This window comes from Melanotaenia boesemani, chromosome 12 (genome assembly GCF_017639745.1).
Source record: "Melanotaenia boesemani isolate fMelBoe1 chromosome 12, fMelBoe1.pri, whole genome shotgun sequence".
Classification (NCBI taxonomy): domain Eukaryota; kingdom Metazoa; phylum Chordata; class Actinopteri; order Atheriniformes; family Melanotaeniidae; genus Melanotaenia; species Melanotaenia boesemani.
This window is the reverse complement of record NC_055693.1, coordinates 9,176,615-9,197,620: the sequence shown is the minus strand read 5'-3', so window position 1 is coordinate 9,197,620 and position 21,006 is coordinate 9,176,615. Positions and strand designations below refer to the sequence as shown.

General features: G+C 36.8%; 2 protein-coding genes across 3 annotated transcripts in view; one reads left to right on the top strand and one right to left on the bottom strand.

Moving 5' to 3' along the window:
* The window catches only part of slc49a4 (solute carrier family 49 member 4), a 47,191-nt gene extending 38,579 nt beyond the window's left edge, over nt 1-8,612 (bottom strand). Inside the window, exons 1-2 of the mRNA XM_042002460.1 lie at nt 8,187-8,612; nt 4,420-4,513 (exon numbers count right to left, since the gene is read on the bottom strand). Of these exons, the coding sequence (XP_041858394.1) occupies nt 4,420-4,513; nt 8,187-8,481 (389 nt within the window). The 5' untranslated portion in view covers nt 8,482-8,612. The remainder of the gene's footprint in view (nt 1-4,419; nt 4,514-8,186) is intronic.
* Nucleotides 8,613-8,719: 107 nt separating this feature from the next.
* Nucleotides 8,720-20,979, top strand: hspbap1 (hspb associated protein 1). 2 transcript variants are annotated; one of them, XM_042002458.1, is made up of 9 exons: nt 8,720-8,833; nt 9,404-9,488; nt 10,459-10,667; nt 11,734-11,912; nt 13,920-14,056; nt 15,181-15,352; nt 17,174-17,257; nt 17,637-17,747; nt 19,826-20,979. In XM_042002458.1, the coding sequence occupies exons 2-9, from the start codon at nt 9,427-9,429 to the stop codon at nt 20,387-20,389; spliced, it is 1,518 nt and encodes a 505-aa protein (XP_041858392.1). In that variant the 5' UTR covers nt 8,720-8,833; nt 9,404-9,426; the 3' UTR covers nt 20,390-20,979. The 2 variants fall into 2 exon arrangements, with proteins under 2 accessions (XP_041858392.1, XP_041858393.1); XM_042002459.1 differs by lacking the exon at nt 9,404-9,488 and having other exon boundaries at nt 8,727-8,833.
* The last annotated feature ends 27 nt before the right edge of the window (nt 20,980-21,006 follow it).

Genomic DNA, 21,006 nt, shown 5'->3' with positions numbered 1-21,006 from the left:
CAGACATTTATCATTTGGAATCAGCTAGGCTGTTTTTATACTTATCTTTCTTTTGTTCCAGGTAATCTAAATCAGTTCAGGCTATTTAAAAAAAAAAAAAGAGGAATTCATGAGAGGCAGCAGAGTCTACAGCAACATGTAACTTAAAGCTCTCAGTTACAATTCACAACTCCAAAGCAAATAGTGACATCTGCTGGTGGTCAGTGGAACTGTATAATTTCTGTCCTTTTTTCTGATAATATAGTATGACATCCATTAAAACATGGCTTAAATGGCTGTGACCTATTACATTTGGTATTCAAATTAAAGTGAACTGTGCCACACTAACATTTGCTGTGGGATTAATGTCATCTTTGCTTTTACCATGCTTTCTTGTTTTCCTCTTTGAACAGCGAATCTAAAGAGCTGAAGGTCATGGCTGCTTAGGGTAACTACTAAGAGAAACAGCAGCCAGCTCTAAGTTTTTTTGTTTTTTAGCTTCATCTGACACTGAGAACTGATTGATGCTGTTGTACTGTTGGATTTAGAGGAGGCGAGACTTCCAAAAAAAGAAAAAAAAAAAAAAAAAAAATTAAAACCAGCTGACAATCCTACTTTGAGCATTAAGAAAAAGGAAGGGGTGACTTCCGCCCATCTCCTGTTTCGATTGTAATTCCTCTTTATCGTAAAGCTGTTGTTGCTGGTTGCTGTGGTGATTTTCAAAGTTGCATCCACATGAATACCAGAAAGCATTGTTTGTTTGTTTTTTTGTTAATTTGTTTTGTTTTTTTCCGCCAGTGGTTTCAGTAAACTCAAGCAATCTCTGCAAAGTTGCATTTGCATCAATTAGCTACAGAAAATTTGGAAAACTTTTACATTTTAGCGTGAGTACTAACTTGAGTTAAAAAGAAATTGTTGAGGTTGACAGTATTTATAACTTAAAATCTCCACTGAGAAGACATTGATGATCTTGATAAAAAAAAAAGAAGGGTGGGAGGTGGAGATGGGACAAATTGTAGATTCTAATTTAGATTATTTACATCCACTATCTTTTGAGAAGATGTTGGTTTTGAATAACTGATAAAAATCCGAGCCATTTATAAGCTGTAGAATACCTAATAAATGAGTGTGAAATCTGTGCATGGTTTAACATGCAGGTCACATCCAGTAAAATACAGGACTGAAGATTAAAGCCTTTTTCCACAGCTTCAATATCAGAGCCTGATCAAAGATACAACAAAGCTGTGACAATGTTCTTGTTTTTCACAGCCATACCTGATAAGAAGCCCCTTTGCTTCTATATTTTTTTTATAATTGATTTTAAAAAACACAGTCATCCTAGCCTATGTGGCCTAATTTAAAATAAAAAGCCACTAAAAAGTTATCAGGGTCATCCTAAGATCTTACATAATATAAGAACCTATAGAGGGTCAGCAGGCTGTGATAATAACTTCTTTACCAACCAAGTTAGCGAGAGCTTGTGTAAGTGGACTCATGTGAAAGGTTATTCCTCTGGATCTGAGATGGGGACATTAGCAGGGGATGTGGGGAAATAAAAACTTCAGAGAAAACAAATCCATGTTTAATGTCTCTTTTTACATTACATTTTCATCAAATGAAGCTTTTCATTTTACTTACATTTGACATATACCTCTATAAACTATTCACTCAGTTAATAGCTTTCTTACTGCAGCCCCATAACACAGAAAAAAAAAGACTGAGATTTGATTTATCTGCTCTGAGAAAGCCTAAATTGTTTGAAAAAAGCTCAACTCCAGGGAATAAATGTGATATGCAACTCATTCCATGGAAATACAATTTCCCCCATGCACTGATTGGAGCCCAATAGGAATCATTAAACAGATTACCTATTCAGTAGAATTACATTTTTATAAAAGGCACATGATAATTGAAATGACCTTTTCTGAGCTCTTGCACTTCCTGAACGAAAAAGGCTGGGCCTATTAGTCAAACTGAAAATGAAATGAAGGGTTTCTTCCTAAATGTTTTCCAGTGCCTTGTTAATGTGCAGTCTGAAAAGGAAGGGAACTGAATGTAAGGACTCAAAAGTTGTAAAGAAATCTCACAACATTAAGCACATTAAGAACATCTTCTATAGCAGCTAAATTCATTTGTATTGGCTCTCTAAGCAGCTGTATCTCTACAGTGAAGAACAAGCATCTGGATTGGCTGGAATCTGAATAACTAGATAACTATTCAGCACAAAACCCTGCAATAATATTGTATTTCTATTACATTTACTCTCTTAGCAGACACTTTTTTAAAGTAAGACACAACATGCAGGCCTTAGTACAGAAAGAAATCCTGGTCTAAAACAATCTAAATCTAGTACAAGTACAACAACAGATACAGCTGTACAATATGTAGAAGTGCAAGTGTAAATTAGGCGTGTCAGGGTGTTAAGAGTTGATTGGAGAGGAGGTGTTTTCTGAAGAGACAAGTTCTCAAGAAATACTTTAAGGTAGAGAAGGAAGCAAAAGTTCTGATAGCATTTGATTCATTCCACCATTGTAGACACATGAAAGGGAACTGGACTAAGGGGAATGGGAGTATCAGACAACATTGCTGAGAGAAATAATGATTCAAAGGAACACAAGCCTTCATGACTAGTTTTAGGTGCAGATCTTACGTGGTCACTCTGTAGGCAGCCATTCAAACTCAGCGAGTAAAGCAGTGTCATGTCAGATTTTGGCTGAAACAACAACACACTATGCGTTCTGAACCATCTGTAGAGGTTTTACTGTGCAAAATGGGAGACATGCTAGAAGAGCACTCCAGTTGTAGAGGCAGGAGATAACCATGGAGTGAACCAAGAGTAGAATTAAAGTAGAACTAATTTATTCATGTGGATATGTCAGACGGACAAGCTGAGATTTGTGCTGAAATTATGGGGGTCATCTGACAAGAATGATTGGTACAATTGTATCTCATCTGCATAGAAGTGTTACACGGAGCCATGCATGTGAAAAATAGTGTTCAAGAAGGTTATGTACTAGGGCTGGGCGATATGGCCTAAAAATAAAATCTCAGATTTTTTTTATAACCAGATTTGATTTCTGATTAATAGATTTTTTTTCTTTTCTTTTACAAAACATAAATAAACTTATTAAAAACATTTATTTGTTTATATAGATGAATGCCAGCAAAAATAAAGCATATAATGTCATAGCTTTTCCACCATATAAACGACTTTATATCTTACATAGAAATATGCGACACAATGCATCTGTGATCTCTTTCCATCTGGATGCTTATCATACAGGATCCACTGCAGGAATAATTCCCCTGATGAAGGTTGTCTCTTAACTAGGGTTTGTGGTATAAGTTGACTTCTTCTCTCATAGAGAGCAGTATTTCTCACTGCAGTTATGCGCACATGCCTGTGATCCCCATTTCAGAAAGCACATATAGCAGGATGGAATGATTTACGTCCTTGAATTATAACAAAGAAGAACGTAACACAGAAACAAAGGAGCCAAATGGCGGACATCCTGGAGTTTGTATTCTTTCTTTTTGGCATGTGTAAACACAAAAAAATCCACAATATGTTTATACATTGTACTGTTACCACATTGTTCTTAGAACGAGTCACACAAAAAGTGATGACTCTTCTGACCAATCAACAGATTGCAGTGTGTCAAGAACCCCCCCTTTGGACTGATAAGACTAGGGCCCCAACACAAGGGTGCCAAAGAAGTGGGACAGTTCAGGTCAGATATTCTGAGAACCCTTTACAGTTTTTGCCAAGTGAAGCTAAAAAAAATGCATACCAACCAGTGCTGTACTAAACCAGACCTGCTGGTGTAAACGGGGCTTTAGTCACCATCATATGCTTTGAACAAACCATTGTCTGTTGAAAAAGTAATTACATGTTGAGCAATGTGGTTTAAACAGTTCTTGACATCAGCTGGGAAACATATTTCAACACTGATAGATGCATCAAATATTACTGTCTATAAACGATTTATTGTCTGAAATCATTTTTTTTTAAATGTGAAAAATAGAAACACAGACATAATTTTCCAGAGCCTAATTCTTTGTTTTATCCAATTTTAACTGTTCCATAGGCTAAATATATTGTGCATGTGATGGATATTCCTCACAAAAGCTCAAATAATTAATTAAATAAGTTATTAATAAACTAACCATGCTGACTACACTTCATGGTTAACTGTTCATACAAGTGAGGTCCTAACTTTGGCAAGTAGCTCTCTTTATCATTAAACAGATTCACATGGCTGGCCTTAAACTCTTTTAAGTTAAATTAATTAATTAATTAAATTTTGAAAAAAATGGATGGCTTCTGACTGCGCTGCAGCTCAAGAAATACTCTCTGCTTCCTTTTCAAAACCCTCCAAACTTCATCGTCCTATTTGACCTCAGAACCATCTGTGACTATAATGTTTACAGGCATCTTACCATTTTCTGATATTTTGATCCATCAGTGGGATGCTTCGTAAGGTTGCTCCGAGCAGCATGAGGACGGCAGAGAGGAGGAGGGATGCCCGTAAACCTGGAAGACAGAAGATATAATCACAGAGAAAGTAAAAATAATATATGGCCAATTAAGAATTCTAAAAAGTGAACATGATTAAGATAACCATCCTGTATTTATAATCTGCTACTGATCAATGTGTTTTATTCCAAATTTATCTGTATTAAAAACTATAAAAAACTAACAAACAGAATTCAAACAACTCAAAGATTCATAATACAACCCTAAGATAATACTTTCAATCCTGTACAGAACATGGAGCAGCAGCGTTCAGGTTTTATGCTCCCACATGTGGAACAAACTCTCAAAAAACTGCAGGTCTGTTAATACTCTAAATGTTTCTATTCGCCACTGCCTTTTTATCAAAACAACTATTAATTCCTCACACTGTAACTTTGGTTTCTTGCATTTTATCTTATTTCATTTTAGCCTGTTCAGTCTTTATTTAATTTCTTTAATTTCTTTTTGTTTGTTTATAATGTACTTTTTAATTGCTTCTTCTGCATTCTGTTGTAATGCTTTTAATGTTTTATATGAAGCACTGAATGGTCTTGTACATGAAATGTGCTAAAAAATTGCACAGAGATAGTTGGGCTTTTTAAGTCTTTCCTTATTCAAAGGAGCAGAGGAAATCATCAACACCTTTTATAGAATAGAATAGAATAAAATAGAATAGAATAGAATAGAAAAGAAAGCCTTTATTGTCATTATACAGAGTACAATAAGATTTAAAGAGCAACTTGTAAAATTGCACACTGCTGTACTGGACTGCATTCGTTTTTCTATATTGCACTGATAAAATGTTAGCTTTAAGTATGTAGCCTGCGAAACTAATGACGCAAACTAACCACAGAAATCCTTCCTTGTCTAATATTTCCGCTGTGACAGCAGTAACACAAACAAAGCAACCTTATCTATGAATTTGATATTCTATCTTCAATCACATAAAATCTATTTAGGGAAATTCCCTCTTCATATTTCAGTTTCTCTCTTTCCACACACGTCATCATTTTTGAAGCTTTGATTAACAACATTTAAGAATTCAAAATTCAAGTCAAAAATGTACATTTAAAGCAGTCCCTGATGGGAAAAGTAATGCATTTTGTGATGCATTCTGTAAAATTCCTTTGCCCTGTGTTGTGTTGCAGTAAGTCCTGTCACGTATCACAGATATTGACAAGAGCTTATCACAGAAATGCTCCATGGTTATCAGTTTTCTTTAAAGACCCCTCAGCTGTGCTTTACTTAATCAAGTAATAATAAGTCACCCCTTAATAATTTGGGAACCACGTTCGATTCATATGGACTTCATAACTGCTGCCTTTTATAATCACACTATCAAGGCCAATAGAGGCTAATTGGGTTGACAACTGCACCAGTTAATGAGCTAATAAAAAAAAAAAAAACAACATTATTTTGATATTTAAAAAATTGTTTAATTAATCATCCAAACAAAAAAATATACCAGATATTTTTTGCTTTTATAAATAAGTATTTACATATGCTGGTTAAACATAAAGAATTTAAATAAATCTACTTATATTGTGAGAAAATTTTACAAAATTATAAAGAGAGAAATATACTGGAAATTTAATGTATAATAACTATATAATTAAATGTAGCTATAATTAAAGAGTATTTCTAAAGGTTTTGAAATTTTTTCTAACAAATGTGAGAACCAGCAGAGACGTAAAGGCATCAAAAAGGACCCTCACACCTTCCCTTTTGATTCCACATCAGTGGGTATACAAGTGCTCTTACCTTCCTTTTTCAGCAGTGTTTAGGTACGTTTTAGATTAATAAAACATCAAAACTGTGCTACTCATTCGAATGTAAAATGTTAGTTGCTCTGCATACTTGATTATACCTAAAATGATCAATCATTTAAGAAGGAAAATTACAATGTAGTTGATTTTTCCACCTAATTTCACAGCTTCAAGTCTTTTGTTGTTCCCCACTCCATGTGGCAACTTAAGTACCACCTTTAAGAGTCAGATTACAAAACTATTATCTCATGTTCAAGAAAATACTACACCAGGCTGTAGACAATTATAATTATTATGTGTCACATACATACACACACACACACATATATATATATATATATATATATACACACACATATAGATTTATATATATAAAACCTACATGCGGCCTATATTTACAGTATATAGAGAAGTACTAGAGGCCAACTGGTGCAACCAGGTCTTTACAACCTTACAATTAAAAGTATAGATCAGCTCTAAGTTACATTCTGCACCATCAGCATTTTGCAGTTTATGTATGTAATTCATAAAGTACATTATGTAAGATTACTGCCTTCTGATGGCATCACATATGGCTTTTCAGAACCAGTTTTGGATGGCGGTAATTGTATTGTTGATCATCAGCAGTTTCTACCTTTGGGGAAACAGGGCCTCTCAGCAGAGCACAAAGCATTTCCACAAAGACAAGTTGGAACAGAGCCGCTGTGTATACATGCCAACAAGTATAATCTACATGCAGATATGTAGGAACACAGATGTGCTTTAGGCCTGTTGCACCCTCTGTAAGTCAGTTTTTTTAAACAAAGTCACACAATGGTTTAATGTAATTTACAAAGGCTGCCCTAATTGTATGCATGACTCAGATGCAGACTTACTGGTAAAGTAGGAATTAACTTTTGCATTAATTTTAAAAGGGGGGACTCTCCAGTTCGCTCATTTAGTCTTATATAGTTTTGCCAGTAATAACTTTTAATGCTTACTTTGAGAAGCAGAAACATTTGGAACAACTCTGATGAAATGATGCAAACAGAAATACTCATAAGTCCCTAATTGCTGATGAATCAGGATCACAAGATGATAGTCATTCCTGGGCAAGTTTTTCCTGGTTGCAATTCTGTTGTTGTTGGAAGTTGCTATGTTACTGGTTTTTGTCATCTGACAACCCAGTGTGGCCAGATATTACATACCTGGTGTCTGTCAGGTGATGCAGAAGAACTGGTTAGGCAATATGCACTTTGGCTCGGAAGCTCAAGTTAAAAGGTTTTCCTCAGACTTACTAACTATTGGCCAAAATTATTTTGTTATTTCTTCTTCAAAATTAACAAAACGGATGTGGAATAAACAAGACTTGTTTATTCCACATCAATCCTGTTCAGCTCTCACATGTCTTCAATTCACCAGCAGCAATGTAGGCCACAGATAAACCTATTTCTGTAAATTGGTAATGATTCACAGAAAGAAACAGGATAATTACATTATTTTTAAATAAGTGAGTATTACATGCTGTTAAAGGTTTGGGAGTATTTTATATTCCATACTTTTATAACTGAGTATCTATGGGGTTTAGGGGAATTCTGATTGGCTTCTTGTCAACACTGCATTCCTACAAACCTCAAAGTTTTTGGCAACCAGATAGCAATGGCCCTCAGCATTTAAATATAATCTTCAATGCTAAAATAACTTTAAATCTGAACCTGGGAACCAAAAAAATATTTAACCTAACTTCAGAAAACGTTACCTGCTAATCTCATTGTCTCCACGAGGCTATGACGTGTATGATTCCCATGAAATCTACGAACTTTTTAGTGTTTTAACAATCAATAAATCAATGGGTTACATCGCTGTAGAGGGGTGAGGGTCAAAAACTAGAGGTCGAACACCATATGTCGAGTAAGGACACAATGTACCAAAATATAACAGCTCACCTTTTTTATCCATTAACCACATGAACAGCAACCAGGGGATGAATCCCACCGGGCCCCACAGCACCAACACAGCGATATCAGACTTGGTGAATCCGTAAGCATGAGCGGCCGAGATCTGAATTGGACCCCAGAAGTTCCATACCATTCCCTGCATAAATCCCAGCAGAGAAAACAGGGTCAGAACCAGCCATCTTCTCCCGTACACTCGGCTGTTTACTGGCTGGGTATTTGTCCCCGCGTAGGAAGGGACAAGAAGGGGCTCCCTTTCGGCTTCGGTGCTCGAACCAGCACCCATAACAGCTGTCCGTTTTGTTAGTTCAGGCCGAATTCCGGGTTTCGCGGCTGTAAGGCAATTGGAAATTGGCGTGAAGCTCGGCTTTTTGTCGACCACACAAACAAAAACAGCCGACAGTCGTTTCTGTTAGATTACTCCACTGCGCATGTCCAGACGGAAATGGGTCAGGATGTTGAAACTCTTACACTGAAGCTGCCATTTTGGTTCCCATATTATATTGAGTTGAGTGAAGTTGTTGCAGCGACGGTGGAGCCCAAATGGAGCAGATTCACAGAGGGGTGTAAAGTGAAACGTACAGTCATGTGAGATTTGTTTACATCCGCCAGAACCCCATCTACACGTGTAGTGACAGGTAAGTTCTGTTTTTCAGAGACCCCTGCATTTCTACGAGGTTAGGGTTATCTCAGGGTTAGTTTTTCTGGAAAATCGTCTGATCGTAAAATGAAAATAAAGACAAAATAGAAGCTAACTAAAAACACTAGGTCTATTTGATCAAATAAAACCTGGAGTGCTGGTAGTCTTTGAGTTTGAAAGAAGGGTTGGTTTTGGACCTGATCCGATTTTTTAAGTTTCTATTTTACAAGTTTGGCCTATTATCCTAGGTCCCATTGCTGATAGTTACAGCTTCAACCATTCGAAGCTTAGGCTTCTGTTATGACAATTAGCGTGAAGAGGGACGAAAAGATCATTTCACGAAATTAAGATTTAGTTAGTTTGTTAGTTATAGACCACGTTAGAGTAGGTCCTGATGTTAAACCACAATCTTTGGTCAAAATTATCCCTCATATACTTAAATTTTTCCAACTTAATCAGGCCTATAGGAGTTTGATAACTCCTATCAATTACCAAACTGGTAAAATTGTTATTTTAAAGGATTAATATATTTTAAATGAACAACAGCTAATACAGTTGTGTTTTACAGGAAATGAATTAGTCTCAGTCTGAATGGAAAACAAAATCCATCAATGCTGGAGTTGGACCTGTATTGGATTTGCAAGGCTGATAAGGGTGTTAAATAAGAGATTACACATAGATTACCATATGATGCACAAAGGTTATGCCTCTTGGAAGTTTACTGGTTGTGGTTGAAGATGAGACCATATCAGATGCAGGTTAATGTAAAAGGAAATGCATATCTAACTCATGTCAGTGTGTGTCTTCATTGCTACACATGTGTTTAAGCATCATCATCTGAAATTATCCTTTTCAGTTCTGAGGAGAAGAAAAATGCAAACAGCTCTTTACAGTAAGAAAAGTGAATTCATTACCACTATCATCTGGTAGGCTAACGTCAGTGTGTAAGACTTTTTCTGATTGCACATATTTCTTATACAGTACATAGTCGTACCAATATTTTAATGATACGCTAATATTGTCTGATAATGTCAGGTGATAGGCGTAAGTAAGTGGGCAACAACATTCAAACATCAGGGCAGACATTTTGCATAAACATTCAGTATTAAATATTTGTTTCCAAGTATAAGAAGTAAAGATGTTTAGAATAAGACCTTATCTATATGGAGTACTAGTTGGATAAAATGTAGACAAATCAAGTGTAAAATAAATCATGTGGACACAGCCTTTAGTGATTTTAGTTAGATTCTTGTGAAGAGGCCATGCAACGTATTAGTTTTACAGTTAAAAAAAAGACGTAGAGGATAATGCTGACTTTGAATGCCTTATTCTGTCAAGTAGATTAATGTCTGCTTGAAGTGAAGATTGATAGCTCTTCTGAGTTTGCTGAGGTTCTTCATGATGGTGCACTGAGAGAGAAACACTCAATAGAAGACACACTGAGGCACAGCTGTTTTTATGTTCAGATTTTGTAAAAAACTTCACACTGATAATCTACAGAGAAATGGGCATCTGAATGAGAAGCACTGGCAGAGTTTCACTGCTAATTTAACACAGTGATCTAAATCTGTTTTTGACAAGACAATCTGTATCTTTATTCTGTTTCCCTACATGCTTTCAAAGTGCACCACGGGCTATGGCTGCCACGACCCCCATTAAACCCTTCAACCCAGAGGAGACCCAGAGGATTCTCCATCATGTGCAGCAGCCTGCTGTTTTCCTGAATATGACCTGTGGCTGGCCTGTTCTCCGCTGGACCACAGAGCACCTCACGGGCTGCCTGGGTGACAGACTCATCCGATTTAGACTTGGGAAAAAAGAGGAGACAAACGGTAAAAACAAAAGATTAATCTTGACTGAGCTGTGCTCTAGTTCCTGTGTAATTCATCACCTGGAATGAACATTCAGGATAAAGCCAGACGTGCAGTGTGTGAATCGGAAAGATCATATTCAGGCTCTGAACAAGAGGGAAGGGAGGGAAAAGAAGGAACAAGACACAAGGGACGATGAAAAAATATACAATTATAGAAGAACAAAACAAATAATTTAAAACTAACGACTTTTTTTCTTTTAGTTCAGGCTCATATGAGATCCGGTGATTTTGGTGTTCTAGTGTTTTTTGTTTTGTTTTGTTTTTTTGTGTGTAAAATGTAAATAAAAACAGAATGCAAAACATTTCAACTCAAGGTGTATAGATACATCCAAGGATGTGCTGGGACGCATCATCAGGGATGTTCCTGAGGTCAGTCAGTGTTTCGGGTGTTGCAACACCATACACCCTTACTGAGGCGACCCAGCCGGGGTTTTACTCCCCATCTTGTGCCCCAGCAGCATTAGCTCACTTCTCGGACATGTGTGTCTCGTGTCTGTACTGACATTTTTTTTTATAAAATGTACAAGTAGATTAAAGCTGCACCTTGGATGCATCAGTCAAATTTATCAGCTTCAACCTTTGATGTGCTGTCTTTATATTATTTTAAATCAAAGAAAGTGATTATATGATTTGTATATAATCATTTCATTCTATTTTTTATTTACTTTTCATACACAGTCACAGCCTTTTTTTAAAGCAGAGTTGTATTTATCTTCGACATAGCTTTAAAACCTGAATGTCTACTGGATTACAGAGAGCGTGTCTTTTAATGAAACCTTGCCAGCCAGTTTCCATTTGAACAACTGAAAGGAGCTGCAAGTGTGATCACTTTAACCACAGTCACATTTGATTCCATGAAACAAAAGAAACAGTAAATCACTTAAACTAACGGCTGGAAAACTTCTACTTCTAATGACATCTACTGCTATGAAATCATTTCAACAAGATAAATTTTCCCTGTGAGTTTTCTAGTGATTCTGCTCTTTCTTAACCACATGCTTTTGCCATTTTCTCCTGCTTTTTAGCTCCTCTATTTGAGACCCAGTGTTCCTACGTGGAGGCCAGAATGGCTCAGTTTCTCAGCTGGACTCAGGGTCAGACTGATGTGGGACCTTTTTCTGAATACCCCTACTCAGAGTATTGGGCTTATGCCGATTACAAATACATTGCAGTGCTCTTTCAAGACCAGCCTCTCATGTTTGAGGTAATCCTCCTGCTGCGATATGGCTGTTGATGTATTTTTTATTGCATCCTGGTCAAACCATTTTAAAGCCTGTTTTAGTAGGGTTTTTTTCTGCCTGTGACAAAAATGCATTTTTATCTTGCAGCTTAAAAAGTTCCTGCTACCCTGAGTTGGAAAAAGCAGTATAGAAAAGGAATGAGCCTAAATTCTCTACCACATAAACGGTTCAATGATGTTTGACTTATTATGGTTTATAAGCAACCCAAATGTGAAATTGTATAATGTCTAAGCCGTCAAAGCCCAAAACGTATTTATATACATATAGAAGCTGGATCCTGACAGGTTTATGTATTACTGATATAAAAATGAAGATGTGATTCACACTCTTTAACCTAATTTTAAGAGATTGAATGATACTAAATAAAAATTTGGGAAATTGAAAAAAACATTTTAAGGGAGCCAATATATCCATCCCCAGTTCTCATTGATATCCTCATATTTTGTCCCTTTGTTTTGATATTTTTAGTTAAAATCCAAAGCTCATTTTTAAATCTGATGATTTGAGGGATAACGATAACGTAAAATTTTGAAAAGATAGTGGCTATTAATTATTAAACTGTAATGATTTTAACATATAAAAACACTGACATAAATTTCCTTACTTATTATAGGGAGGATCAATACATTGAAGATGAATGTAGGGACTTAGTTTATTTATTTAAAAAATATTCCATTTACACCACCTCTAGATATGTTTAGGAAAAATCTCAGTTCTTTTTAGAAGATTTTTATGGGACAAAAGAAGCCCTAGAGTCCACTTATCCTTTCTGGACCATCCATTTGATGCAGGGGGCTTAAAATGGCCAAACCTTCAATGGTACTACTTTGCAGCACAGCTAAGAACAATAAAGTACTATTTTTCTTTTGCAGGAAATAAATGGGCATGGACAAGTATAGAATCAGGCTCCGTTAAATTAGATTCCATCTCTATATTCAGCTGAGTATAAATATTTAAGGAAACATCCTGTAGTTTTTAACAGGATAAATAGTTGCCATGAAGTAAGAGAATACATGTAGAATAATAAGCCATTATTACAGTACACTCACAAAATAGAAGACCTCTACAAGGATAATATTTTAATGACTTATGAGGAAATAACTTGCATACAATCTCAAAGACTTAACTACTAACACCAGGTAAAAACTGCTACAATATAACTGGCTACTGCAAACATACGTTACCCCTGTCACTCTAAATAAATACAATAATAATATCAGGCATATATAATTAAATACATTAAAATGCAATGACGAAAAAAGGACATTGTGTTTGGAAATGTAAAAAGATACAAAAGGCGATCAAAATTCAGTAACTTAAATATGTTTATGTATAATTATGTATAATTGCTTACATGATTAAAAAATAATGAAAGATATGGTGTAAACAAAAAGTCTGAAGCTTTTCCCCACAGCTTCTTTATGTTAGCAGTTATTATCGTCCCTTGTGAGGTAATGACATAAAAGTGTCATCTTTTCTTTAGCCACTGCCAAAAACTTTATTTCATTTTTATATCAGTAATACATTTTTATTAGGCATCTACCTGCAATTATTATCTACTGAAATTGTCTCCTTTGAGACAGGCACTCATGGGCTTTAAAGTTTAAATGGTTTTAAGGAAAGAGGCTTCGTAAAGGCTAAATTGACCAGTCTGTCATTTCTATAGCTGCTTTCATATTCGGTAACGACTTCATTATTCAGGATTTTTGTCTGATTGACAGAGTAGTTTTCCTTACAACAGTTGTGTCCTGTAGCTTGGTTTCTCTACGCAGACAGCTTCATTGAGCTCCTTTAACACTCTCTGCCACAGGATAATATAAATTGAAGTTTGCATTTGTGGGTTTATAGTGGTGCCGTGACATAAATAAATCTTGTTTCCATCTCATATTGTGTCGTTATTGTGGACACAATAAAGTAAAACTGCCATTTAAATGGCAGAAATGGTTATTGATAGTTTGTATTTGTTGCAGGATGTGAAGTGGTCGGATTTTGGTTTTGAGGGGCGTAACGGCAGAGAGAGCACTTTGTGGATCGGCACAGTGGGGGCAAACACACCGTGCCACCTGGACACTTACGGGTGTAACCTGGTACTGCAGGTTCAAGGACGGTAAGAAGGATCAGCATGTTTGGCTTTACATGTACCAACTATTTGAAGCAGCAAACAACTAAACTTTGTACAAAAAGTAAGGAAATTGTGTTTGATTATTTCACCCTTTTAAAAATGCCAGGTTAAATTAAGATTAGATTACACAGCATTACCAGATGTTTTTATCCAAAGTGACTTGCAAGCGAGGTGCACAATGTAGGGTTTAGTATAACTGTTACAGCAGGCAGACAACATCCACATATGATATGTGGATGTTGTCTGCCTGTTAGATGCCTTACTCCTCTGTAATGCTGAAGGAGTAGACTTCTGCAGCTGCTGACATGGACTCTGATCTCTGGAAAAGATTTAATTTGTCGCAGTGCTCACCAGAGGAAGAAGGTGGAGATGGAAGGGCAAGCTTCAATATGGGGGCTTTTGGAGTCAAGAAATGAAAAGGAAAAAGGTCTTCCTTATCTCGCTCTACTGTTCTCCGGGAGAACAACAGTTATATCTCACTCCTTGTAATTGGGTCGTAGCTTCTTTTATTTTGGTATTGATCTCCAATGGAAGAAAATCCAGTTAAAGCAGTTCTTTTTACGCTGGATGATCTATGAAGATACAACAGTGTTGATTGATGTTGTGGCGTTTTGCCCTATTTTGGATCAGATGAAGGGAAAACAATACTGGAAGATTTTTGTTTTAAACAAACAATTCAGGGAATGTAATTTAAGTGTCAGGTTGTTTGTTTTACATTAAAATCATTGATCATTTTGTTCTCTGCTTTTTATCTTTGAAGAAAAAAAACAGCAGGTTTGGTATTTGGATTTCTGAAATGGAAAATATCCTTGTTTAATTTTTTTCCAATTAAATAAAGAAACAAACATCCCTTTTTGTTTATTTTTTTTTTTTTTTTTTAGAAAATCAATCATGTTGGATCTTTTGCAAATAAAGTTTTGACTTTATTAAAGTTGGAAAAAAGTGTTTCAATAATTCAAAAGTTTTGCTGTTGTCTGCTTATTTATGCATTACAGCATAGATATCGCTTGAAAGATCATCAACTGATACATCTGCTTCCAACCAGACTTTTTTGTGTGTGTTTTTAAATGTATAGAAGTAATCTTTGACTTTAAACATAATGTCCACAGGAAACGCTGGCACCTCTTTCCTCCAGGCGACACAGCAAACCTTTACCCAACCAGGATCCCCTATGAGGAGTCCAGTGTCTTCAGCCAGGTGGATGTTCTCCACCCAGACCTGAAGAGGTTTCCAGCATTTCAGGGTGCCAGGGCTCACATTGTCACTCTGCAGCCTGGACAGGTCAGAACTCAAGACATGTTAAAGAAAAACCTACTGTATCTCACATTATTTCCTCAGCAAGTAGATCCAGGATGCAAAATGAATCTTTACTTTTAAGATCATTCCAACATCATTCATCATTATTTCTTTTTATTGGTCCAGTGTAAGTAAATGAAACAAATTACAGTACATTCAAGTTTAAAGACATTTGCCATGACATTTGCCAGAGACCTGTGTTTGGCATTATTCATTATTTTCTGACCTTTTGCAAATATGGCAATTTACCAAGTAATGGAAACATAATCAAGACAGTATTCAACAGAGAAAAATAATTAATAGTTTCAGGCAACATAATTATACATTTGACATATAAGGAAGCGGCTGACAAATAATCTACTTGGAATTTGTTCTTTATTATAAAAGCTGTCCCTGTTTTCAACTGTCTCATGTCAAACCAAATTAAGGAGTTATAGACTGAAGTTTGATGAGGCACAGTTCTGTGGCTCTACCATAATGTGATGAACTGTCAGTGACAAAGAAGCAATTACCATGAAATAAAGCTTTATTGTTCTTAAGTGGCTAGGTAAAAGTAGACTCAGCTGAGAGATTTATTTGTCTTGGTGCTGTGAATGATGATAGCAGTCCTGATTTGTCTTCCAATTAAAACCATGTCTCCACAGTTTTACTCTGTCACCTTCAGTCGACTGGGGTGTTTTATGTTAAAAAAAGGCAAAAAAGCAGGCTGTAAAGCTCCAATAAAGTAAGCTGCATCATCACTCATGATGTCTTGTCAGGAGAGACGTAAGTGGGGTCAAGTCCATGCTGGTAGGCTGACAAATGAGTCAAGTTCCTGTCATCTGTGCTGCTGTAGATGCTCAGAGCTCAGAGTTCCAATTAATTTGTCATGGAATCTAAGGTTGACTTTCATGGTTATTTATATTTGTATTCCTTTAGTCATAAATGTAATTTGAAGGTCCTTGTGTTTGTATTCATCCTTCTTTGCCTTGTTTCAGATTCCAGTCGTATTTTGTTTTTTAAGAAAGGATTTCATCATATGTCCCCTCTCACTATCTGCCTCTACTGGGGCTCCTGTTGTGTACCAAACATCCTCCTATCAGCAACACCAAACACAGCTGTCAAGTAACTCGTGGCTGCTTGTGAATTGATTTGGAGGTCAGAGTCACTGCCGACCCTTTTGTTTTATTTGCTTAATGGGAAATCTGTTCTGATTAAATTCCCCAAATCTGTCTAATCTTTTCCTTTAGGAATGCTGATTATCAAGTGTTTTTTGCAACCAGGCCCTGTCCAGTCTTAGTGACCTTCTTGATCTTTGCTCCTTTTGACATTTTATATCATGGGATTTTCGTAGCTGCAGCTATATCAACAACGTTTAACTCTCACAGCCAATATCGTGGCCAGACTCTGCGTGGTGTTGTCATAGAGCCGATGGCTTTTGTGCCCAGATTTGCTTCCATTTACACTTGGAATTACTTAAACTATTGGCACACAAAGGATAGTTTTGGTATCTTCAGCTATTTCTTACAAGATGACTCCACCTCAGTAAATCAAATCAAAGGAGATATCATTCCTCTTGTCTTTTCAGACCATAGGCCACCAATGAATCAAGACTGTGGCAGAGGTCTGGAATCAATAAACCATCTCATTTTTAATAGAGTCACTTTATGAATTGATGGGCCCCTAAAAGCATGGGAGATGGTTTATGCTGCCATCTAGTGGAATATCTAGTGCAGCTATAGATTCTGTTTGTTTTGTTTAGTTTTTTTTTATCATAGATCTTTTTGTAGACTTGTTGTTAAACCTCTTTTAATCTTCTTTACGCAGGTGCTTTATGTCCCAAGACACTGGTGGCACTTTGTAGAGTCAGTAGACCCCATCACTGTCAGTGTCAACTCCTGGATTGAGTTGGTAAGCACACATTATCACATTTCTCTTCTGTCCTTAGGTTTTCAACCTCAAAACCTGAGATGCTAAAGCTGTGCTCTATATATTCCAGGCTGCTCATGTTGATCCTAACTGTGATTAGTGTTATCAGATTATACTCATGTTTGAGTAATGAACAGGTCTGGTCGTAAAAGATTCCCTGTCAGAATGATGAGTGTGTGTGCAGAAGGAGGAGAGTGTGCAAGCATGAAAAAATTCTCTTCACTCAAAGCATTCCTCTGCAAGGTCACATGCAAAATAAACTGTGCATGCATCAAACTCCGAGACCCTGTTACTATCATTTAGTGTAATATCATTAATATGCAGCACTCAGTCTCATGTGTGGTTCTCTGTTCCTGCACAGGATGTGGACGACGTTGCAAGAGTTAGTGAAGCCGTGACCAAGACAGTCGTGTGGGCAATTAAAGGTGCTAAGAGTGATTACAACACTGACGACTGGCTCAACCCCACTGAGGTAACAGTTAATAACTTTCTGATGTAAATCAGGGCTTGAATTACACAGGGGCTTTCAGGAAGCATCATTTTTAGGTGTGCCTTATTTTGCGACTTCATATGTCACATGGACACACATATATATTAGTGCATGATGTTAATTATTCTGTCAGATTTTTTATTCTCCTCTTGCATGTGGCTCTGCATGAGATTATCATCATTACTTTTACGCCAGATGTAATGGGACACACAACTTTTGTCTTATCAGTCTACACTGTATGTGTTGAGGAACATCAAGATGTTTTCTGTCTAAACCAGTTATTTTCCAACCCTGGTCCTCAAGGCACACTATCCTGCAGGTCTGAGATGTCTAAGACCTGCAGGATAGTGGGCCTTGAGGACCAGGGTTGGGAATCACTGGTCTAAACTAAGATGAGCCTTTATGTTCTTTTTGCTCAGCAAGGGTTTTCCTCTTGGAACTCCTCACTATTTTTCCCAGTATCTTTCATATGATGGAATCATAAACATTGACCTTAACTGAGGCCAGTGAGGCCTTCAGTTCTTTGGATGTTGTTGTGAGGTCTTTTGTGACTTTTTGAATGAGTTGTTGTGCGCTCTGTGGGTAATTGCAGTCAGACGGCCACCTCTGGAAAGGTTCACCACTGTTCCATGTTTGAGCCATTTGTAGATAAGGGCTCTCACCGTGGGTCGCTGGAGTCCCAAAGCTTTAAAAAAAATCTTTAGAATCTTTTCCAGACTAATAGATCTCAATCACTTTGTTTCTCAATTGTTCCTGAATTTCTTCGCATCGCAGCATGATGTCTAGCATTTGAGGATCTTTTGGTCTACTTCACTTTGTCAGGCAGGTCCTATTTAAGTGATTTCTTGATAGAGAACATGTATGGCAGTAATCAGGCCTGAGAAATCAAACTCCACTTTCCAAAGCTGTGATAAACAACAGTTAAACTTTTTCAAGAAGACTGGCTCCATTGTACAACACTGTTGTAGCTTAACTGACTTTTAGGATGCTTATACACACATAGTCTGTTACTGGTGTTGTTGGGTGGACATAACTACACCCACACTTGTAGTTAAATAGCCATTGAAAAAGAACCACATTTCAGGAACTTAACAACATCTGCTTTTTGAGTTATGAAACTGAGCCTGATAATGATTTAATTTGCAAAGGTCTTCTCAACAAAAAGTACTTCATATGCAAAAGAGTCGACATGCAAACTAAGTGCGACACGGACTTCACCTGCACAGTAATCTTCCAGCCGTTTAGTATGACAAACAGATAGACAATCTCAAAGTGGCACATAACATTCGTGGTAGTAAATTTCTTTGACACAGACCTGCAAGAGCTAGATTGTATTCTGGTGTTGTTTTTATATATTCCCATCAAAGGTCCCTCTCACACCTTCCTTCACTGTGTAGCTGTTCCTACATCCAGGAAGCTTCTCCTATTAAGATCTATCTATTCCAGCAACAGGTTATTTATTTTAACAAGAGTTATTAAAATGCTTTCTGAAAGTACACAGAGGCTTAAAACCCTATTACAGTATATCTTATGGGATAAATAAAGTCTTATATCATGCTGTACTGAAGTTCAAGAAGTTGGGATTATTAAGTTAATTACGGTTCTTTGCAAACCTCTGTATGCGTCATAATGATGGTTTTTATGGGCCAGTTGCTGACGGCCAGCTGCTACTGCAAGCTAGGTGATATATGAATTGCTTTGTACTCCATTCATTAAGTTTTGTTTGTGGATAAAATCTAAATCTAACGTGGTTGTTGTGTCATTCTTGATTCCCTTTGGAAAACTCGAAAAATCAATTTGTTTATAACTGTCTTTCAACTGCTTTAAAGTTGGACTCTGAGACATTCCGCTCTGAACAGTATGTTTAAATTATAACTTATATAACCTATATAACTTTGTGTGTGTGTGTGTTCCTTTATGACTATAGGAATACGAGAAATAAACATTACACATTTCTTTTAAAACATAGTGCTCACAGTTATCAGTGGATGAGATAGGTTTTTGTTTTTTTGTGAGCTCAAGTTTAAAATGTTTAACTCTTTTTTGTTTGCTTTTTATAGGAAGGAAATGTATCCCATAATGAAAACATTCAGTATCTGAACCTGGCCGTGATGGCATGTGCACAAAAAAAGAGGGACCTCAGCCATGGCAAACTTACTCGGGACTTTGGAGGTGACCATCCAGTCAAGCGGGACTCAAGCGGACAAATAAAGACTAACAGAGACCACATCAGGAATTCTGAGCCCTTTGTTGTTCCGTTTGGACCACATCTAATCCCTGTGAGTTCTCCACAAAAAGAACTGAGTAGGATGACCTCAAAGGATGTAGAGAGCCACTCTTCCAGGAAATGTGCTGCTTCATCTCAGGAGGACTGCTCTATTGGCTCAGAGGGAACTGATGCTACCAGACTGCGTCAGGGAAAACATGCATGTGGAACTGGTTTAACTCAGTGTAGAACATGCGACTGTGCAGATGGTCCATCAGAGCACTCCTCAGGGGATAATAAGGAATCAAGACACACAACCATAACAACTAATGACCTGTTAAACTGTCTGGTGCATCCTGATGTAATCAGTCGGGTTACTGAGCTTCTCTTGGAAAAGCACCAAGGAGGTCAGCTTTAATATTAACCTGCCTCACGAAATATATGCAGTAAAGACCTAAAACAATTATTTCTAGTTACAGAAATGCATCCACTGCTCTCAAATCTACAAGGTGCTCCCACCATTAACATCATGAACCATGTGATTAATTTCGCCATCAAGTGGTTTTGACGTTTCCTTATTTTGTTGTTCTCTGCATGCTAATCCTGTTTGGTGCTTCCAGAGTAGGAAAAATGACCACCCCAATCAAGTTATTATGCTAATAAACAGAATAATTCAAGATAATATTCCAGAGATGGATACGTTTGTTTTCTGTGTAATGTTTCTCTGTCATTTACTTATGAGAATTGTCACTGAACAGCTACAGAAGACAGATCATAATGGTTTTGGGAAGAATAAATATTGGATTAGTAAGAATAAGTGAAATCTGTTTGAATATTCTGCTGCCATTGGTCACACGTTTGAATGGAGGAAGAGGATGTGCATCTACATGCAGGGTATAAAATGTCATCTGTAATCTTTAAATGTTTCTGTACCGATTCATGTAATGCTAAGATTTTCATCACTGCTCTGACAGATAAAAAAAGAAATGTGAGAATGAGTGCGTACATTTTTACTTAATTTAGCAACCAAACAAA

What these genes read in the sequence shown, in the direction of transcription:
- hspbap1 (XM_042002458.1), top strand. Translation starts at nt 9,427, where the DNA reads ATGGAAAACAAAATCCATCAATGCTGGAGTTGGACCTGTATTGGATTT. An exon ending in GAAAAAAGAGGAGACAAACG is followed by an intron (nt 10,668 to 11,733) that starts GTAAAAACAAAA and finishes CCTGCTTTTTAG; the next exon opens with CTCCTCTATTTGAGACCCAG. An exon ending in ACCAGCCTCTCATGTTTGAG is followed by an intron (nt 11,913 to 13,919) that starts GTAATCCTCCTG and finishes TATTTGTTGCAG; the next exon opens with GATGTGAAGTGGTCGGATTT.